Genomic DNA, 16595 nt, shown 5'->3' with positions numbered 1-16595 from the left:
TGAACAGTTATAAAAGCTAAAATGAGTGTTACATGTTCCGCCATTTTACATGGATTGCTGTCGCATTAATTTATATCTATAAAGATGAAAAACATATTTTTACTTTTAATTTTCATATGTTTACTTTACTTCTAAGTAGGAAAATAACAAAACAGTTGAAGTGGAATGCCTCATATATAAAGATTGTTGTAAAACTTGCTACCTTTTTTACAGTATAGTCACCGATAGCTTTCCTATTTTCCTATTATTATTATTTTATTTTTTATTTATTTTTTTTTTTTTTGGGGGGGGGGGGCATTTGTACATGGATTGCTGTCTCATTCATTTATATCTATAAAGATGAAAACATATTTTTAAACTAATACGTGTTTACTTTACATCTAAGTAGAAAAATAACAAAACAGTTGAAGTGGAATGCTTCATATATAAAGATTGTTGTAACACTTGCTACCTTTTACAGTATAGTCACCGATAACTTTCATATTTTTTTTTTTGGGGGGGGGGTTCGTAACATCAACACAGTAGTGGTCATATAGGGCGATTTTCAATCTTTACTGGCGGAGGGAGACAAAAGTATGTATATTACTTGTAGCATGTAACACAATGCATTCTTGTTTCGCTTATGACCCTGTAAACAGTTTAACATTAAATGAAACTTTGCAAATTGATTTTTATATATAGGTTTCACTGGTTAAAACACTCTCAATATATGTGTATATATCCGGTTTTTACAGTGTAAACACACTTTTTCAAATCTTTAGGTTTGTATGTCTTCAATGTATCCTCAAGTGCCATTATTTTCTCTGTAGACATAACAGTAGTCTTTTTATAATCAAAATGGCATGTTTGTATGTATCAAGCGATCTGTTTTTCAGATCTTCCTCTGACAATAATAACAATAAAAATACTTTCATTTTTACGATATCAATGTTGTTCGTTCTTTGTGAAATTATAAAATACCATATTGTTTTCTATATTAACGACTCCATTTTCTCAAAAAGAATGGTCCGAAACTTCCTACAGAAGAAACTCATAACACAATTCGTCACGAGTTGCAAACATCAGAAAACAAACAAAAAGAAAGTTTAACGAACCGATAGATTTATTTACAGGAACAAATCATATATAAGAGTCTAAACAACAAATCTTATCACTAAATTAATACCTGTACAGCAATCAATAACTGCATTAATGTCTTTCAACATTCATAAACTAACAACAATGCAGTACTCGGCACCGCCCAAACCAACCCCGAAACCCCCAACCCCACCCCTAGCTGGTAATTTGTAATACTGTTTTTATGGCATATACGAGAGAATATAGTGCTTGTAGGTCTAAATAGCTTTCGACAAGCATTTTTGTCATATTTTGTTAATTCAAGATGTATTTTCACATAAAGCCCGTCCGCAACATACAAGTGTATAAAGAAATTTACCGACTTGATAAATAATTTGAATTCCAAAAGTAATAAAAAGGAGAAAACTTACTTCAATTCATTCAAATTACCTATCACTAAATATCGTCTCTAAATTTATTGTTTCATTTTTACAGTCTGTAAGATACAATTCCTTCCTCATGTAAAACTGCTCTTGATGACATTTAGGCATATTTAAGTATCCTACGAGCAATAACTGTCTAATGCAATATGAAAACTTGAAAAGCAATGACAGCCATTACCCCGCAGAATAAGTAAACAACCCAGCGTTCGTAAGGCAGCTTTTCAACAATACCATGTTTTCCAATTTCCTAGCCGCTTTTTGAATGTCTACACATCTGTCAACACTTATTTATTGTCTGTATCAATCCTCAAATAAGTTTCTTTCTTCTAAAAAAAGATGTATGACTAACAAATCAAACACATTTTTTTCCTCCCGTGAGATACACAATTTTTAAAAATGGTGGCCGTCTACATTTCACAAAGCGAGGTCTAATATAAATTCGCACTAAGAAGCGGAAATATGGTCAGAGGGTGTGACGTTCTCCTCACTAGAATTGTTTGTTTTTATTTTTAAAACAAGCGATCATTCATATTTTTTTTAATAAGATGAATAATATCACCACCATATAACGTTGATTTTCAAACTTATTTTCAGCCCAAGACTTCTTTTATTTTATGAGAAATTCGACTAATAGAGGCTACCAGTGGGGAAAATAGATTTTTATATTAAAATTTATGTTCAGCAAATTTCGTTTTAACTTATTTAAAGCATAAAATAAAAAGAAAATTTGTTTGTAGAGTCAGATGTAATTTTATTTCATCTCGTGATCATGAACTGTAAAAACAGTATTCTTACTCATGGCTACACCACTCGTGAGAATACTGTTTTTCAAGTCCTTTCGATGAAATAAAATTACATCTTACCCACAAACAAATAAATATCCTCTATATAAATTATAAATACTTTATAAATACAAATTATAAATACTTTTAGTAGGTTATATGGCAGGTGTATGAACAGCTTTTTCCATCAGATCAGAATGAACTTAGTATTTGCTACAACTATTTATATTGGGCTTAATAATTAAATTTGTAAGTCTTATCCTAATGGTATATGTTGAAATGATAAATGTTAAAACTAACCTACCTTACTGATTTACCTAAAGATTTTCCTTTGCTCAAGAAGTTTGTAAATAATTTGCATTCAAGTTGTTGTTGAATGTTTTTTTGTATGTATACAGGTTGGTTTTACTGCTGAAGGAGAGACTGGTACTAAATTTCCTGAAGTAGATTTAAAGGAAGGCTAAGTATATCAGTGGGCTGCATAGTCTGTATGATAGACAACAGGTCATCATTGGCATCTGTTTTATCATCCTCATTTCTATGTCTTAATATCATAAATAAAACAGTATTAATATCAATTTTATCATCATAATCATTTATTTTTAACCATATTTACAACAATCCTCAATCATATTTTTCTTATCATTACTACCATCATCACTAATACCATCATCACTGTGACCTTCATCACTACTACCTTCATCACTACTACCATCATCACTACTACTTTCATCACTACTAGTCTCATCACTACTACCATCATAACTACTACCATCATCACTACTACCTTCATCACTACTACCATCATCACTTCTACCATCATCACTACTACCATCATCACTACTACCATCATCACATCATCACTACTACCATCATCACTACTACCATCATCACTACTACCTTCATCACTACTACCATCATCACTACTACCATCATCACTACTATCACCATCATCACTACTACCATCATCACTTCGACCATCATCACTACAACCATCATCACTTCTACCCTCATCATTTCTACCATCATCACTACTACCATCATCACTACTACCCTCATCACTACTACCCTCATCACTTCTAACATCATCACTACTACCATCATCACTACTACCCTCATCACTTCTAACATCATCACTACTACCATCATCACTACTACCTTCATCACTTCTACCATCATCACTACTACCTTAATCACTACTACTTTCGTCACTTCTACCTTCATCACTACTACCATCATCACTACTACACTCATCACTTCTACCATCATCACTACTACCCTCATTACTACTACATCATCACCAGTCTACCATCATCACTACTACTTTCATCACTACTACCTTCATCACAACAACAATCATCACTACTACCATCATCATTACTACCCTCATCACTTCTACCATCATCACTTTTCTACCATCATCACTACTACCCTCATCACTTCTACCATCATCATACTACCATCATCACTACTACCATCATCATTACTACCCTCATCACTTCTACCATCATCACTACTACCATCATCACTACTACCATCATCACTTCGACCATCATCACTACAACCATCATCACCTCTACCCTCATCATTTCTACCATCATCACTACTTACCATCAACACTACTACCCTCATCACTACTACCCTCATCACTTCTAACATCATCACAACTACCATCATCACTACTACCATCATCACTACTACCATCATCACTACTACCTTCATCACTTCTACCATCATCACTACTACCTTAATCACTACTACTTTCGTCACTTCTACCTTCATCACTACTACCATCATCACTACTACACTCATCACTTCTACCATCATCACTACTACCCTCATTACTACTACCATCATCACTTCTACCATCATCACTACTACTTTCATCACTACTACCTTCATCACAACAACAATCATCACTACTACCATCATCATTACTACCCTCATCACTTCTACCATCATCACTTCTACCATCATCATTACTACCATCATCATTACTACCAGCATCACCACTACCATCATTACTACCTACATTATCATTAGTACCAGCATAATCACTTCTATCACCATCATCTCTATTACTTACACATCACTACTACCATTGGCACTACTATCATCATCATCACTACCACTATAATCACTACAACACTTCATCACTTCTATCATCATCATCATCATCATCATCATCATCATCATCATCATCATCACTACAACCATCATTATTACTACCTACATTGTCATTATATTCATCATTTATATCATCACTCATCACTACTCTCATCATAACTTTCATCATCACTACCATCATCATTATCACTATTATCATCATCATTACTACTATCATCAACACTATCATTATTCATCATTACTACCGTCATCATTTCTTATTAACTATCATCATAACTATCATCATCACCAAAATGATCATCATTACTACCATCATCATCACTACCATCATCATAACTACCATTATCATCACTACTTTAATTATCACTTCCATCATCATTATTATCATCATCATTATTATCATCATCATCATTACTATCATCATCACTATTATCATTCTCATCACTTGTTTCATCATCAGTACCATTATTATCACTACCATAAGCATCACTACCATCATCATCATTACTATAATCATCATTACTACCATCATCATCACTACTATCATTATCATCACTACTATCATTATCATTACTATCAGAATCATCATCACTACCATCATCATCATTTATATCATCATCACTACTAACATCATCATTGTATTTATCTGAACTTGCTTTATTATAATGTAATAAATATTTTAATGTTCTTCATATTAAATTGATACTGTAGAACAGACTTGAAGAATTTAGTATATCTATGAAATTTTGAGATCTAATCATTCTGAAATAAACTTAATAAATTACTTAATAAAAATATTGATTAGTATAGATAGATTTAAACTATATATCCCTTTGTTTCTGGTTTCAGGAATGGGTAGACTATGATGAAAAGAAAAAAGAATCTGTGTCAATTACGGAAATTAAACATCAATTTGTGACTGTAAAGTGAATGAATACTTATGACATATGTTTTTAATGTACTGTTTAACAGAATAGACAGAGAGCTGTGTTTTTGACTGGTTTTAACCACAGACGCTTGGGGTTTGGAGCTCAAAACGCCTTTAAAATCCAAATAAAATGCATATTTGTCAATCCCAGGACATGTACTGATCATATATATCAAAAAAACTTAAGATAAGCCGTTTTGAAAAAAAATCATATTTCAACATCTATAATAATACACAAGATAAAAATGTTCGCCGGAAAAAATCCGCACCCCTACCGTCATAATCACCATGTATTTTAATCCATTTCCAATATTTTCACATAATCCTTGGTCCATCGACACAGAAGATATAATTCTTCACGATGATGGTCAATTTTAAACTTCAACGGTAATATAAACAACGCAACAGCCGAAATAAACATCAATATTCTCGCCGTTTTTTTTCAACGACAAAAACTTTCGATAAATTCAATGGACCAGACGGTTATGAACGAAGCTATCCGATTATGTGGTTCCCAAACTTAAAACCGCTGCGCATTTTGCACACGGCAAAGCTGGGGCCACATAATCGGATAGCTTCGTTCATAGCCGTCTGGTCCATTGAATTTATCGAAAGTTTTTGTCGTTGAAAAAAAACGGCGAGAATATTGATGTTTATTTCGGCTGTTGCGTTGTTTATATTACCGTTGAAGTTTAAAATTGACCATCATCGTGAAGAATTATATCTTCTGTGTCGATGGACCAAAGGATTATGTGAAAATATTGGAAATGGATTAAAATACATGGTGATTATGACGGTAGGGGTGCGGATTTTTTCCGGCGAACATTTTTATCTTGTGTATTATTATAGATGTTGAAATATGATTTTTTTTCAAAACGGCTTATCTTAAGTTTTTTTGATATATATGATCAGTACATGTCCTGGGATTGACAAATATGCATTTTATTTGGATTTTAAAGGCGTTTTGAGCTCCAAACCCCAAGCGTCTGTGGTTTTAACACCATACTTTATCCATGATACAATTAACAATTGTTGAAAAAAGGTTATAAAATTCAAATTGAAATGTAATTGGATGATTAAGGAAAATTGTTTGATATAAATTTAAATGTGAACAAAGAGGAATGATAGCATTTGAAACTTTACCTCCAGATTTAATTTTGTCGTGTTTCACACAATAAACCAGGTATTAAGTTATATAAAATACACGGAAAATTATCGCTCAATGAATATAATTTCATGTATAAATGTAAATTTTATTTAGTACATGTGATACTTCTTGTGAAAAAAGATGGCAAGTGTATAGATGTCATAAAATGATTAATGCGCAACCCATTGAATATCATAAATCAAGTGCAAAGTTTTATTGTGTAAAATAAAATTAAAATGCTGTTTATTTCAAAGGATAATATAGCATGATTTAACAAAAAGCTGGTCTGTTTATCCTTATCCTGTAGAGTGCAAACATGCAAGGCGTCTTGACTCGGCAGTAAATTAATTTCACACTTTTGAACATTCAGACATTTTATTTAAAATTTAAGGAAATTGAAAAATACTGAAATATTTAACATACTATTTTATTTGTAACCGAGGACAGTTTGGGAAGAAAAAACTTTAAGCAAACATCATTTTAGGGAGAGAACAATTTAGCAGACGACATTTCCCCAAGCATGCTTAATCATTAAGCAAAAATCAAATAAGCAAATTTCTAAACATGGTATTTCACATGTTTCAATTACAATACATCAATAGTAATTATGTTATTGAATTATTTTGCTATAAAATTCCACATTTAGTTTTCTTTTATGTACATGTAGTGAGACAGCAATGTGAGAAAAGTAAATAGATGTGTAACGCATTTTATTTACCTTCAAAAGGATTTAATGCTAGCATGTATTTATTATATTCATTAACATGTATACTTCCTAGGATAGAAGTAAAATGTATGAAGAAAATTGTTTCTTTGTTATCTATGACAACAAGTTCGGAATTTGTTTACTACAAATGTTTGTGTTCCCTGTGTGACTCTAAATATTTACCTGATATTTTAAATATTTATTGATTGATAAATGCGTCATCAGTAAGCTTTTTATACGCCTGTTTGAAAAACGGGTCGTATTAGAGGATTGCTCCTGGCGGGCGGACGGTCTGGCGGGCAGGTGGCATCCAATTTTAGTCATAATTTATCTAGGGATTGTTAAACATATGGTTATTATCATTACTATGCCTGTGACACATGTAATTTAGGTCAATATATGCAATGTCAAGGTCACTTGGTTACCGCATAAAAACGGCTTGAATCACATTTTATCAGCTTATTTCAATTTTCTATGTCACCAGAAGGTAAGTAAATGTCACTTGCCTACCGAAAATCGAGATAATACAGTATATTATACATTGGTGTACTATTAAGAGGCGACAAAAAGACAAAATATCGCTCAAAACGGTGTTCAAGCCATCATTTTCACGAATGATCTTGAAAAGTAAACAATTTCGTCGAAATAATTTGATGAGGGATAAAGAGTAATGTCTTTGCAGCTGTATGCGGCTTTTCCTTTTTTCCAGTTAGATTAAATAATATATTGGCCAGTATACTTACCGCGTTGGAAATCCTGTCAGTTATCCGCCATTTATTGCACAATTCTGCGTTACTTATTGCACGAATCGTGCGATATTTTCACATTCCGGCGTTACTGGATATACACGGTGTTATCATGAATAGTCCGAAAAAGGGACCAACAAATTCTATAAATGCAATTAACAATATCTTGTGATTTCGGAATTTTGGAATTGTTTACCCATTTGAATTACCTTTCTTTGTAATACTTCTAGGAATTTACCCTTTATATGACGACTTCCATTTTAACACATGCACACATCTTCCACTTATATTCCCCACATTTCCCATTAAGACTGTTCGGCATGCGCATATCTTCCTCTTATATTCCGCTTATCCCCATTATGACTGTTACAACACATGCGCATATCTTCCTTTTACATTCCACGCATTCCCCATTAAGTCTGTTACAACACATGAGCATATCTTCCTCTTATATATTCCGCTTATCCCCATTAAGATTGTTACAACACATGAGCATATCTTCCTTTTACATTCCGTTTTTCCCTATTAAGACTGTTACAACACATAAGCATATCTTCCTCTGTCATTCCGCGCATATCCCGAATAAGACTGTTACAACACATCCGCATATTTTCCTTTTATATTCCGCACCCCCCCCATTTAAGTCTGTTAAAGCACATGAGCACATCTTTCTCTTACACATTAACCCTTTACCTCATATATACGCGAAACAACGCACTTTCGACCTCCCCCTTCTTTAAGGCCTCAAATAGTGAAAAAAATGTCCTGTTTGGGCCCCAAACACATGTTTTCATTTGGAAAATGTTGTTAAAAAAGTGGCAACTTTTTCGGCGCGGCCTTTCAACCACAAGATACATCAGGGGGTTGCAGAAGGGGGATGTGCCCCCTTCTGTTTGGGGGATTTGAAGGGGGCGGGAGTCCCCCCCATCGCTAGGAAAATTTTGGACTTGTGAGAAGCTAAAAATGACCCCAGATCGATCATAAGGTAACGTGTAACCAACGCTGAAAAGCATTTGACTCTATCTCAATCCATTGAGAAGTTGCTGCACTTTATAATCAATTTTGATGGAAAAAATCAACACAAAATAGTGATTTTGGGCAACTTTGAGATGTCCCCTCGTTGCCATAGTAACAGGAAATGTAGGCATGAGCATGCAATTACAAAGCCAATTGTCCAGTCAACATTTGTGCCAAGTTTGATTAGTATTGAAGCAGTTTTCATAGTTTTATAGCAATTTGAACTTGTAACAGGAGACTTTTCAATGAAAACAGCCATTTTTCACAAAATGCTTTTGAAGTAATGGGTAAGACTGTTACAACACATATGCATATCTTCCTCTGTCATTCCGCGCATTCCCGTTATGACTGTTACAACACATGATCATGTCAGCTCCACGATTTCAACTTTACGAACTTAACAAAGTTGAAATCGTGAATTCACAAATTTTAAATCGTGAAATTGGAAAGTGGGAATCGTGAATTTTATATTTTGAAATCGTGAATTCTTGAAGTTAAAATTGTGAATTCTTGAAGATGAACCCGAGAATTCAAGAAGTTAAAATGTGATTATTGGTCTTCCGTAGAAATGTTAATCTCTGACTTGTAACATCACAAACAATTATTATTTTTCGTGTACAAATGAACATAGTATGTCTTCATTATTATATTATACAAATATACATGTATTCCATTACATATATTTCAACAAATGATTTTTTAATTTATTCCTCGCAAAATAATAGTTTTGGCTAAATTTGCAGACGGTGAACAGATGCTATCCATGCGGCTAGTGCAAACCACGATCAGGTTTTTCTTTCATGGTTTACACTTTTCGATATTTAATCAGAACATTTTACACTTTTCGATATTTAATTAATAATTAATTAATTTAAGAACATATATCATGATTTCCCCTATAAACGGTGAATTATTTTATCCAGATTTGAATACGGACAAGTTCATTTAATATATTTAGCGGGTTAAGGTTTTCAATATATTCATTTATCACTGGGACAAGGAAGTTTGGGTTTGAATGGTTGATCTAGTTTTATTCTTTGCTACATAATAGAAATCTAATAGCACTTCAATGCCGTATATGCAATATGCTTTACTGAATCAAATTATCGTTATTATTGAACTTAACTAGCTTTTAAAAAATATAACGTGTTATAACAGTAATTCATTTTTTAAGTTTAATGGATTCCTTGTCAAATATGCAAAAACTGACAAATGTTTGAAAAAAATAGAAAAAAAATATGGAAAAGAATGCTACACGGATTAATATAATATTTCTTCTTGGTGTAATTTAACAAAATGTTTGATCATTTTGGGGGAGGAGTGTTTATGTGGACTTCCTTAACATATGAACATGTAAAAATATTTATTTGTTTAAAGTTGTAAGAGAAAAAATACCACAATATGTTTTGAAAAACAAAGTTCAGTAAAGGATAAATACAAAGAGTGGAAAAAACACAATTTGTGTAGTTAAAATTTTTCATGGAAAAAAGTGCGGCGAAAAATAAAAAAAGGGTAAAAAGCATATGTTATGACAGTTTAAAATGGCTTTGCCTGAAATTAGGGGAAATGTTCGATTATTTAAACCCTTCTTTATAGAAATGAGCAAATTTACTGGGAAAAACGACCATGTGTGTAAGGGCCAAATGGACAATGTGCAGAATATTTGAAGAAGGTGCCTTTTTCGTAATTTATGCGCTTCTTTCTTTTTTTGTTGTTTATATCTGGTCTGATATCAAAAGGTGTAGATACTAGTATGTCTATTTTGATAACGCTTATAGAACTATTATAGCTAAAATGCCATCTTATTTAGTAAACATTATTCTGACAAACAATTAATATTTGTTCGGAAAATGTTTCTTCCCTTCCCCGAACACTTCAATGACTGAGGTACACACTTATTTCAAAACAAATATATTTGTGTATGAGCAGTTCCCGCCTCAGGTCATGGCAACACGTAAAATATTGATTGCCATGGATTTCTTGTTACACAATATGGTGGCTGATTTGTGTCGTTTCGTGTTTTCGCCCCGCGACCCAGCCACGCGATAAGTTGAGAATGAACAACGTTGATAAATTAATTGTGATTGTAAGGCATATTTTCTCGAAATATACTTTATAATTCTTTTCAAATATACATTTTATTTTTTAGCAATATTGATCTGAGACACAATAATATACGGGAGGGTTTTCGCTAGTTTCTGTTATTAATTATGATTTACACCAAAGCATTTTAATCATGATATATAGTTCTCCGAAAAAACGATTAATGTTACTACTCGATGAACTAGTGGTAAGTACGACGGAGTTGTGTGACTAACCATGTAGTTGCTTGTGAATCTTGGACAAACCTTTTCTGTAGATTTTCATAAACTCGATGAAAAACTAATGATTTGATAAATCGTGTGTTTCAGTTCTAGCATTTCTTTATTTCATAATTTTTGATAAAATACATATCTTCATATACCTTTTTTAATTTTATTAATTTTATTATGTATACTTTACATAGTGATTCGCATGCATAACACATAATGGTCAAAATTTGCAAAATATAATGAAAAACAATTGATTCGAACCTACATTCTTCAATTTGAAACTAACAGGAAGTCTAACACCTTGTCACTGAAGCTAGTCAAGGCAAGTGATATGCTTGTAATTTCAAAGTGGTACAATACATTAAAATCCGTATGGGGTACTCCGTAATCAGATATACTTACCGACAAAGGTCATTAAATATTCAAGTTTATCAGATTCAATACAGCAAATACCCTCTCTTTTGTTTATATCTAAAACCATGTTGTAGAATTACTTTAAATCCACATTAAGTCTGAGATTTTTTTTAATAATAGTCGAAGTGATCTGACTAATAATGGAACAAGTTAAGCAATAATAACTTAAAAAAATGGAAGTTTTAAAAAGAGTAAAAATGTCTTGATATTTGTTTTAAATCGATACTGTATAGAATTTTCATGTAAATATTAGCAGAAATATTATCGTCGACCCCGAAAACACAGAAATTGATTAACGAAATTACGAACAGCAATATTTTCTCAGGAAATAACAAATCACCAGGCAGTGATCAAACTTCTAGCGAAATGCTTAAAACCTCATACGACATTATTACCCCCCTTCTTTTATTAAACTTGTAGAACAAATAATTAAATACAGGGGAATACCGAGGAAAAAGTCCCCCCCCCCCCCGTATTTTAAAAAAGAGATGTAAATGAGTCAGAGAATTGTCGTGGCATTACATTTATTAATACATCAGCAAAGTAGCAAAGACCTATTCACAGTTATTTTGAATAGGTTAACTTCCTGGTCAGACAAATACGAGAACATTTCCAATAAACCAAGGGTAAAACGATAATATTTTCATTTTTCATTCTTTTATTCTCAGTGCGCGCCAAAGCGCGACGCCCTATATAGATGAAATCAGATTTTGTGAAAGGGCAATTTGCAACTTCTCGGGCCTTTTCGTCTGTCATAATAGCCGATAGTTCCAATTGGTATGAGGAAAAATGAAATGTCGCAATATGCACAATGAATAGCGAACTGGAGAATTTCGCAATGCAAACATATTCAAATAAAATTATCTTATCCGTCAATTAATCGCATTCTTTGGTTTTTTATTAATCATGTAGGTTATTATGTATGTTACTGCTGCACCTTTTAATATAATGATGACCTTAACATTGTGAAAGTCCGAAAATCTATTTATAGAAGTGGTTTTAGTTTAACAAAATGGTCATTCATGTCGTGCTATGGTAATAAATAACGAACTGGAGAATTTGGCAGATACATATTCAATTAAAGCCACTCTTTTTATCTCTATAGAAAAGATTTAAGTAGGCCATTTTTACGAATTGTTATATCATATTATTTTCATTTTGAAATTGTTTTTTTTATGGCCCTGATTGTACTTATGACATTTTTACCTTGATTATTTCAATAGACCTAGTTCATAACTTTCAATGTCGTTTTTATTTTGACATTGTGCGACAGTTAACAAGTCTAGCAGAAGTATACTATAAAACCTATTCGTTGTTCAAGTCTCTTTAGATAACTGTTCGATATTTTGTTTGAAGGCAATCGATTTTATGGTAGTTTGGGTGGAATGTATATTTGCCGAATATTTGTGACATTTTAACAACAGAATTTTTCGTCTGCAATTTTAACATGAGTTGTTATGTTATTGATAGAAATGCAAACACACTGGTGGGTCAGACGAGGTTTTTAAAATAGTAGATTGACCTCCCATAAATCAATTAACAGATTTGTTCATTTTGACTACTATTTTGTATGTTCCAAAGAAAATACAACATGAACTTAAAATTCTATCAAATAACCAATATTAATGATAATATCCAAAAATAACCTCTATATAATATAAATAAACTTATACCATATAGGTGGGGGTATATTTTGGATATTATTGTTAATATTGATAGAATTTTAAGTTCCTGTGGAGAAACATTCAATATTCTAATCTCTAGCATGCCTACCGACGTTCATGATGAACAATATTTTTTTTCTGCTCATCCATTATTGATATACAATTCTGGTAAAAACCAATTAACCATTGAAAAGTTTATAAGAATACCTGGTCATCAGATGTCTACTAGTTCATCTTCACTTGCTGCATTTGTTGTTTGGACGCCCTTTGATGCTTTGCATCATTGCTTTTTTTGTTATTAATTTGTCATCGGACAGGAACGTTCTCGGCTATTATCTATAATAACACCGGAGTTAATACGGATTGAAAGTAGTTTCAAACATTAACAGAGAGTGGTAAAACGAATGTATATATTTGACATCCAAAGGAAAATTAGGTATGTTTTGACACAATTATGATTGAAAATATGTCTGACAACACTTTTTTGATTAAAAATTCCCACCTATGTACAAGTTTTAACAAATACAACTTAATGTCAACAGGTTGTATTTTGTCCTTTTGTTCTACAACCATGATAATAAATATAAATATATAAATAATGTATTGTTTGTTTTTATATCTATGAAATCACTTATTCTAGGTGGACTTTTATTTGATATATTGGAAATAAACTTATCAACAAGAAGGGGGATTCTTGGGACATCACCAAAGTGACTATGGTCGTATTCAGAATCGATACTTACACTCAAACTCATTGAAAAAATCCCATATAATTGTCTAACGGTTATAACCTTCCACAACCTTTTTATTAGTATGGTATTCGGATTATAAAGTCAGTTTCAAGTAAACCAAGGTGAGTTTGGAATTTGTGAGATTTGAAGGGGGCTACGTTAAGGTGCCCTCAATAAAATAAAACTGAAGACCACTTATAGTCTTTTTTTCAGCATTGATTTTGAATTGATTTCGACGCATATACATTTAAGTGCATCATATATGAGAACTGAAGTATTTGAGGCAATAAATGTTGAAAAACAGATATATATGGATGGAGATGAACCCATTACATTTGTGTCAGAAATTGAGTTTTATTATTAATTTCGATTTTTGAAGGAGTGGGCACATTTTATACCCGGAATGGTACAAGTAGTATGAATTATTGCTCCACGCCCATTGTGGGTTTACCAATTTTTTGTCCGTAGGCCCGATTTTTATCAATTAATCCCTTCGATTTACAGCTAAAAATAAATTGGGAATCAAGAACTTCTTCCGATTTCTATTGTGAAAAATCATACTTGGTTTCCCCTTCGGTGTTTTGCAGCATTTTATATTAATGAATGTAAACGGGAACAAATTGTACATGAATTTGAAAGCCATAAATAGCTAGATAACATTAACATTGTGAAAGTCCGAAAATCTTTTTATAGAAGTAGTTTTAGTCTTATCGAAATAGCCATTCGTGTTGCGCTATGGTAATAAATAACGGACTTGAGAATTTTGCAGTTAATGAAATGCAGACATATTCAACAATAAATTGCGCTCTTTATAAATTTATCGTAAAATTTTTAGTATGCCATTTTTACGAATTGTTACATCATAGTTTTATCATTTTGAAATTGTCTTTTCCGTAGGTTTTTATCGGTATATGGCTCCTTTATTTATTACGGTCGTAGTTGCTCTTTTGACATTTTTTACTGTGAATATTAAAATCTGGAAACAAAGTGATCCCTCGGAAGCATTAATCACAACATCGACCCTTATTCATCGAAATTTTTCTGTAAGAAGTTGATTCTATTTTGTTTGAAGGTATTCGGTTTCATGGTTGTTTTGTGTGGAATGTTGATTTGCCGAATTCTCTGACACTTTAACAACAGAAACATTCGTCTGCATTTTGAACGTGTGGTGTTATGTTTTTAGGAATGTAAACACAGAGCGTTTTGAAGAAATTCAACAAAATAGTATATTGATCTTTAAATAAACAAATAAATCAAATAACAATAGCTCTTTATATATCGCCAATGTCAAGAAGCTTTTATATCTTTGACTCGCACGAACATGATGTAAGTGAATTTCCTCATACCGATCTAAAATTCAGGTAACAGTCTCCCATTTAACTGATAAATAATGTATCACCATATAACGTGTATAACAAACAAAAAATTCTGAATTTGGTCTTTTTGAAATTCATCCCAATTTGTTTTTTCATTCCAGTGTGTGTTCTACTTTAAATATTTATCTGGGACTTGAAATCTTAAATCCCAGGTTTAAAACAAACCATTTCTTTACTTTTACATAACAAAATACATGTAACTATATTAGTCCCTTTTGTTACTATTTACATATTTGTAACAATTATAATAATGAATGGAAAACATACTTTGTTCATTTTGACTATTGTTTTGTATGTTCCAAAGAAAATACATTTAATATTCTAATCTCTAGCAAACCTACCAAAGTTCATGATGAACAATGTCTTTTGTCCTCCCTTTTATCTATGATATACAATTCTGGTAAACCACTGAACACTTGACAAGAATATCTGGTCATCAGATGTCTACTAATTCATCGTCATTTGCTACATTTCTTGCTTGGACGCCCTTTGATGCTTTGCATCAATACTTTTCTTGTTATTTCATGGTATACCATTTGCCTCGAACCATGCAAAGGACATTTTGAGAAGTAAAGTCCGTGAAAGTTTTTGTTTTGTTTTTGCTTATTTACATATGGATTTTTATATTTCTTACCATTTGATTGTTGATATTTGTAGAAAATGAGTAGGATTATTGGTGAAAGAGAATATCTATTTGCTTTGATATTTTTTTCATCTTATATTACTGACTACAGTAGTGACACTGTTGCACTACTGTCATGTCACATTACATTTACAAGTCTTGTTTGTATTCAATGGGATTACTTTCCTTACCAGGTGGGCATCAGTGAAAGCATATTTTATTTTGAAAATTTGATGTCTGGCCCCTCTCTAATGGACAGTGCATAGGATAAGTATAATTATGCAAAAATGATTTACAAAATATTCGGAATAATGTACATAAAGACTTAATCTGAATAGAACATAACCTGTGCGTAGGAATGATTTGGTAAGGTATCTGTAATGTATGCTTTTTTTGCACTGAGATCGCAGCAACATTTGTACTTGTTAAGAGTGTATTCAACTCGCGGGATATCAGAACTTATGCCAAAAAGATGTGAACTTATACGATTTCAAGTTGGAAATTTCTTGCATTTCCTTTTATCC

At 32.2% G+C, this 16595-nt stretch overlaps 2 protein-coding genes across 2 annotated transcripts; one reads left to right on the top strand and one right to left on the bottom strand.

Annotated features, from left to right (window-relative positions):
* Window positions 1-3608: 3608 nt before the first annotated feature.
* LOC132752612 (myotubularin-related protein DDB_G0290005-like) lies at window positions 3609-4461 on the top strand (the record flags this gene model as incomplete). The annotated part of the gene is made up of 2 exons (XM_060742955.1): window positions 3609-4046; window positions 4339-4461. Coding segments are annotated over 2 exons (561 nt in total), but the record flags the coding sequence as incomplete, so codon positions are not given.
* Window positions 4462-4542: 81 nt separating this feature from the next.
* LOC132752611 (trigger factor-like) lies at window positions 4543-11745 on the bottom strand. The gene is made up of 3 exons (XM_060742954.1): window positions 11667-11745; window positions 4824-5063; window positions 4543-4649 (listed from the first exon to the last, which is right to left on the bottom strand). The coding sequence occupies exons 1-3, from the start codon at window positions 11743-11745 to the stop codon at window positions 4543-4545; spliced, it is 426 nt and encodes a 141-aa protein (XP_060598937.1).
* Window positions 11746-16595: the final 4850 nt, after the last annotated feature.

This window comes from Ruditapes philippinarum, unplaced genomic scaffold (genome assembly GCF_026571515.1).
Source record: "Ruditapes philippinarum isolate M1 unplaced genomic scaffold, ASM2657151v2 ctg1924_1_1_1_1, whole genome shotgun sequence".
Lineage (NCBI taxonomy): Eukaryota > Metazoa > Mollusca > Bivalvia > Venerida > Veneridae > Ruditapes > Ruditapes philippinarum.
This window is presented reverse-complemented; position numbering and strand designations above follow the sequence as displayed.

What these genes read in the sequence shown, in the direction of transcription:
- LOC132752611 (XM_060742954.1), bottom strand. Translation starts at nt 11,745, where the DNA reads ATGGTTTTAGATATAAACAAAAGAGAGGGTATTTGCTGTATTGAATCT. An exon ending in ATATTTAATGACCTTTGTCG is followed by an intron (nt 5,064 to 11,666) that starts GTAAGTATATCT and finishes ATTATAATAAAG; the next exon opens with CAAGTTCAGATAAATACAAT. An exon ending in TGATAATAGTGATGATGATA is followed by an intron (nt 4,650 to 4,823) that starts GTAATGATGATG and finishes TGATGACGGTAG; the next exon opens with TAATGATGAATAATGATAGT.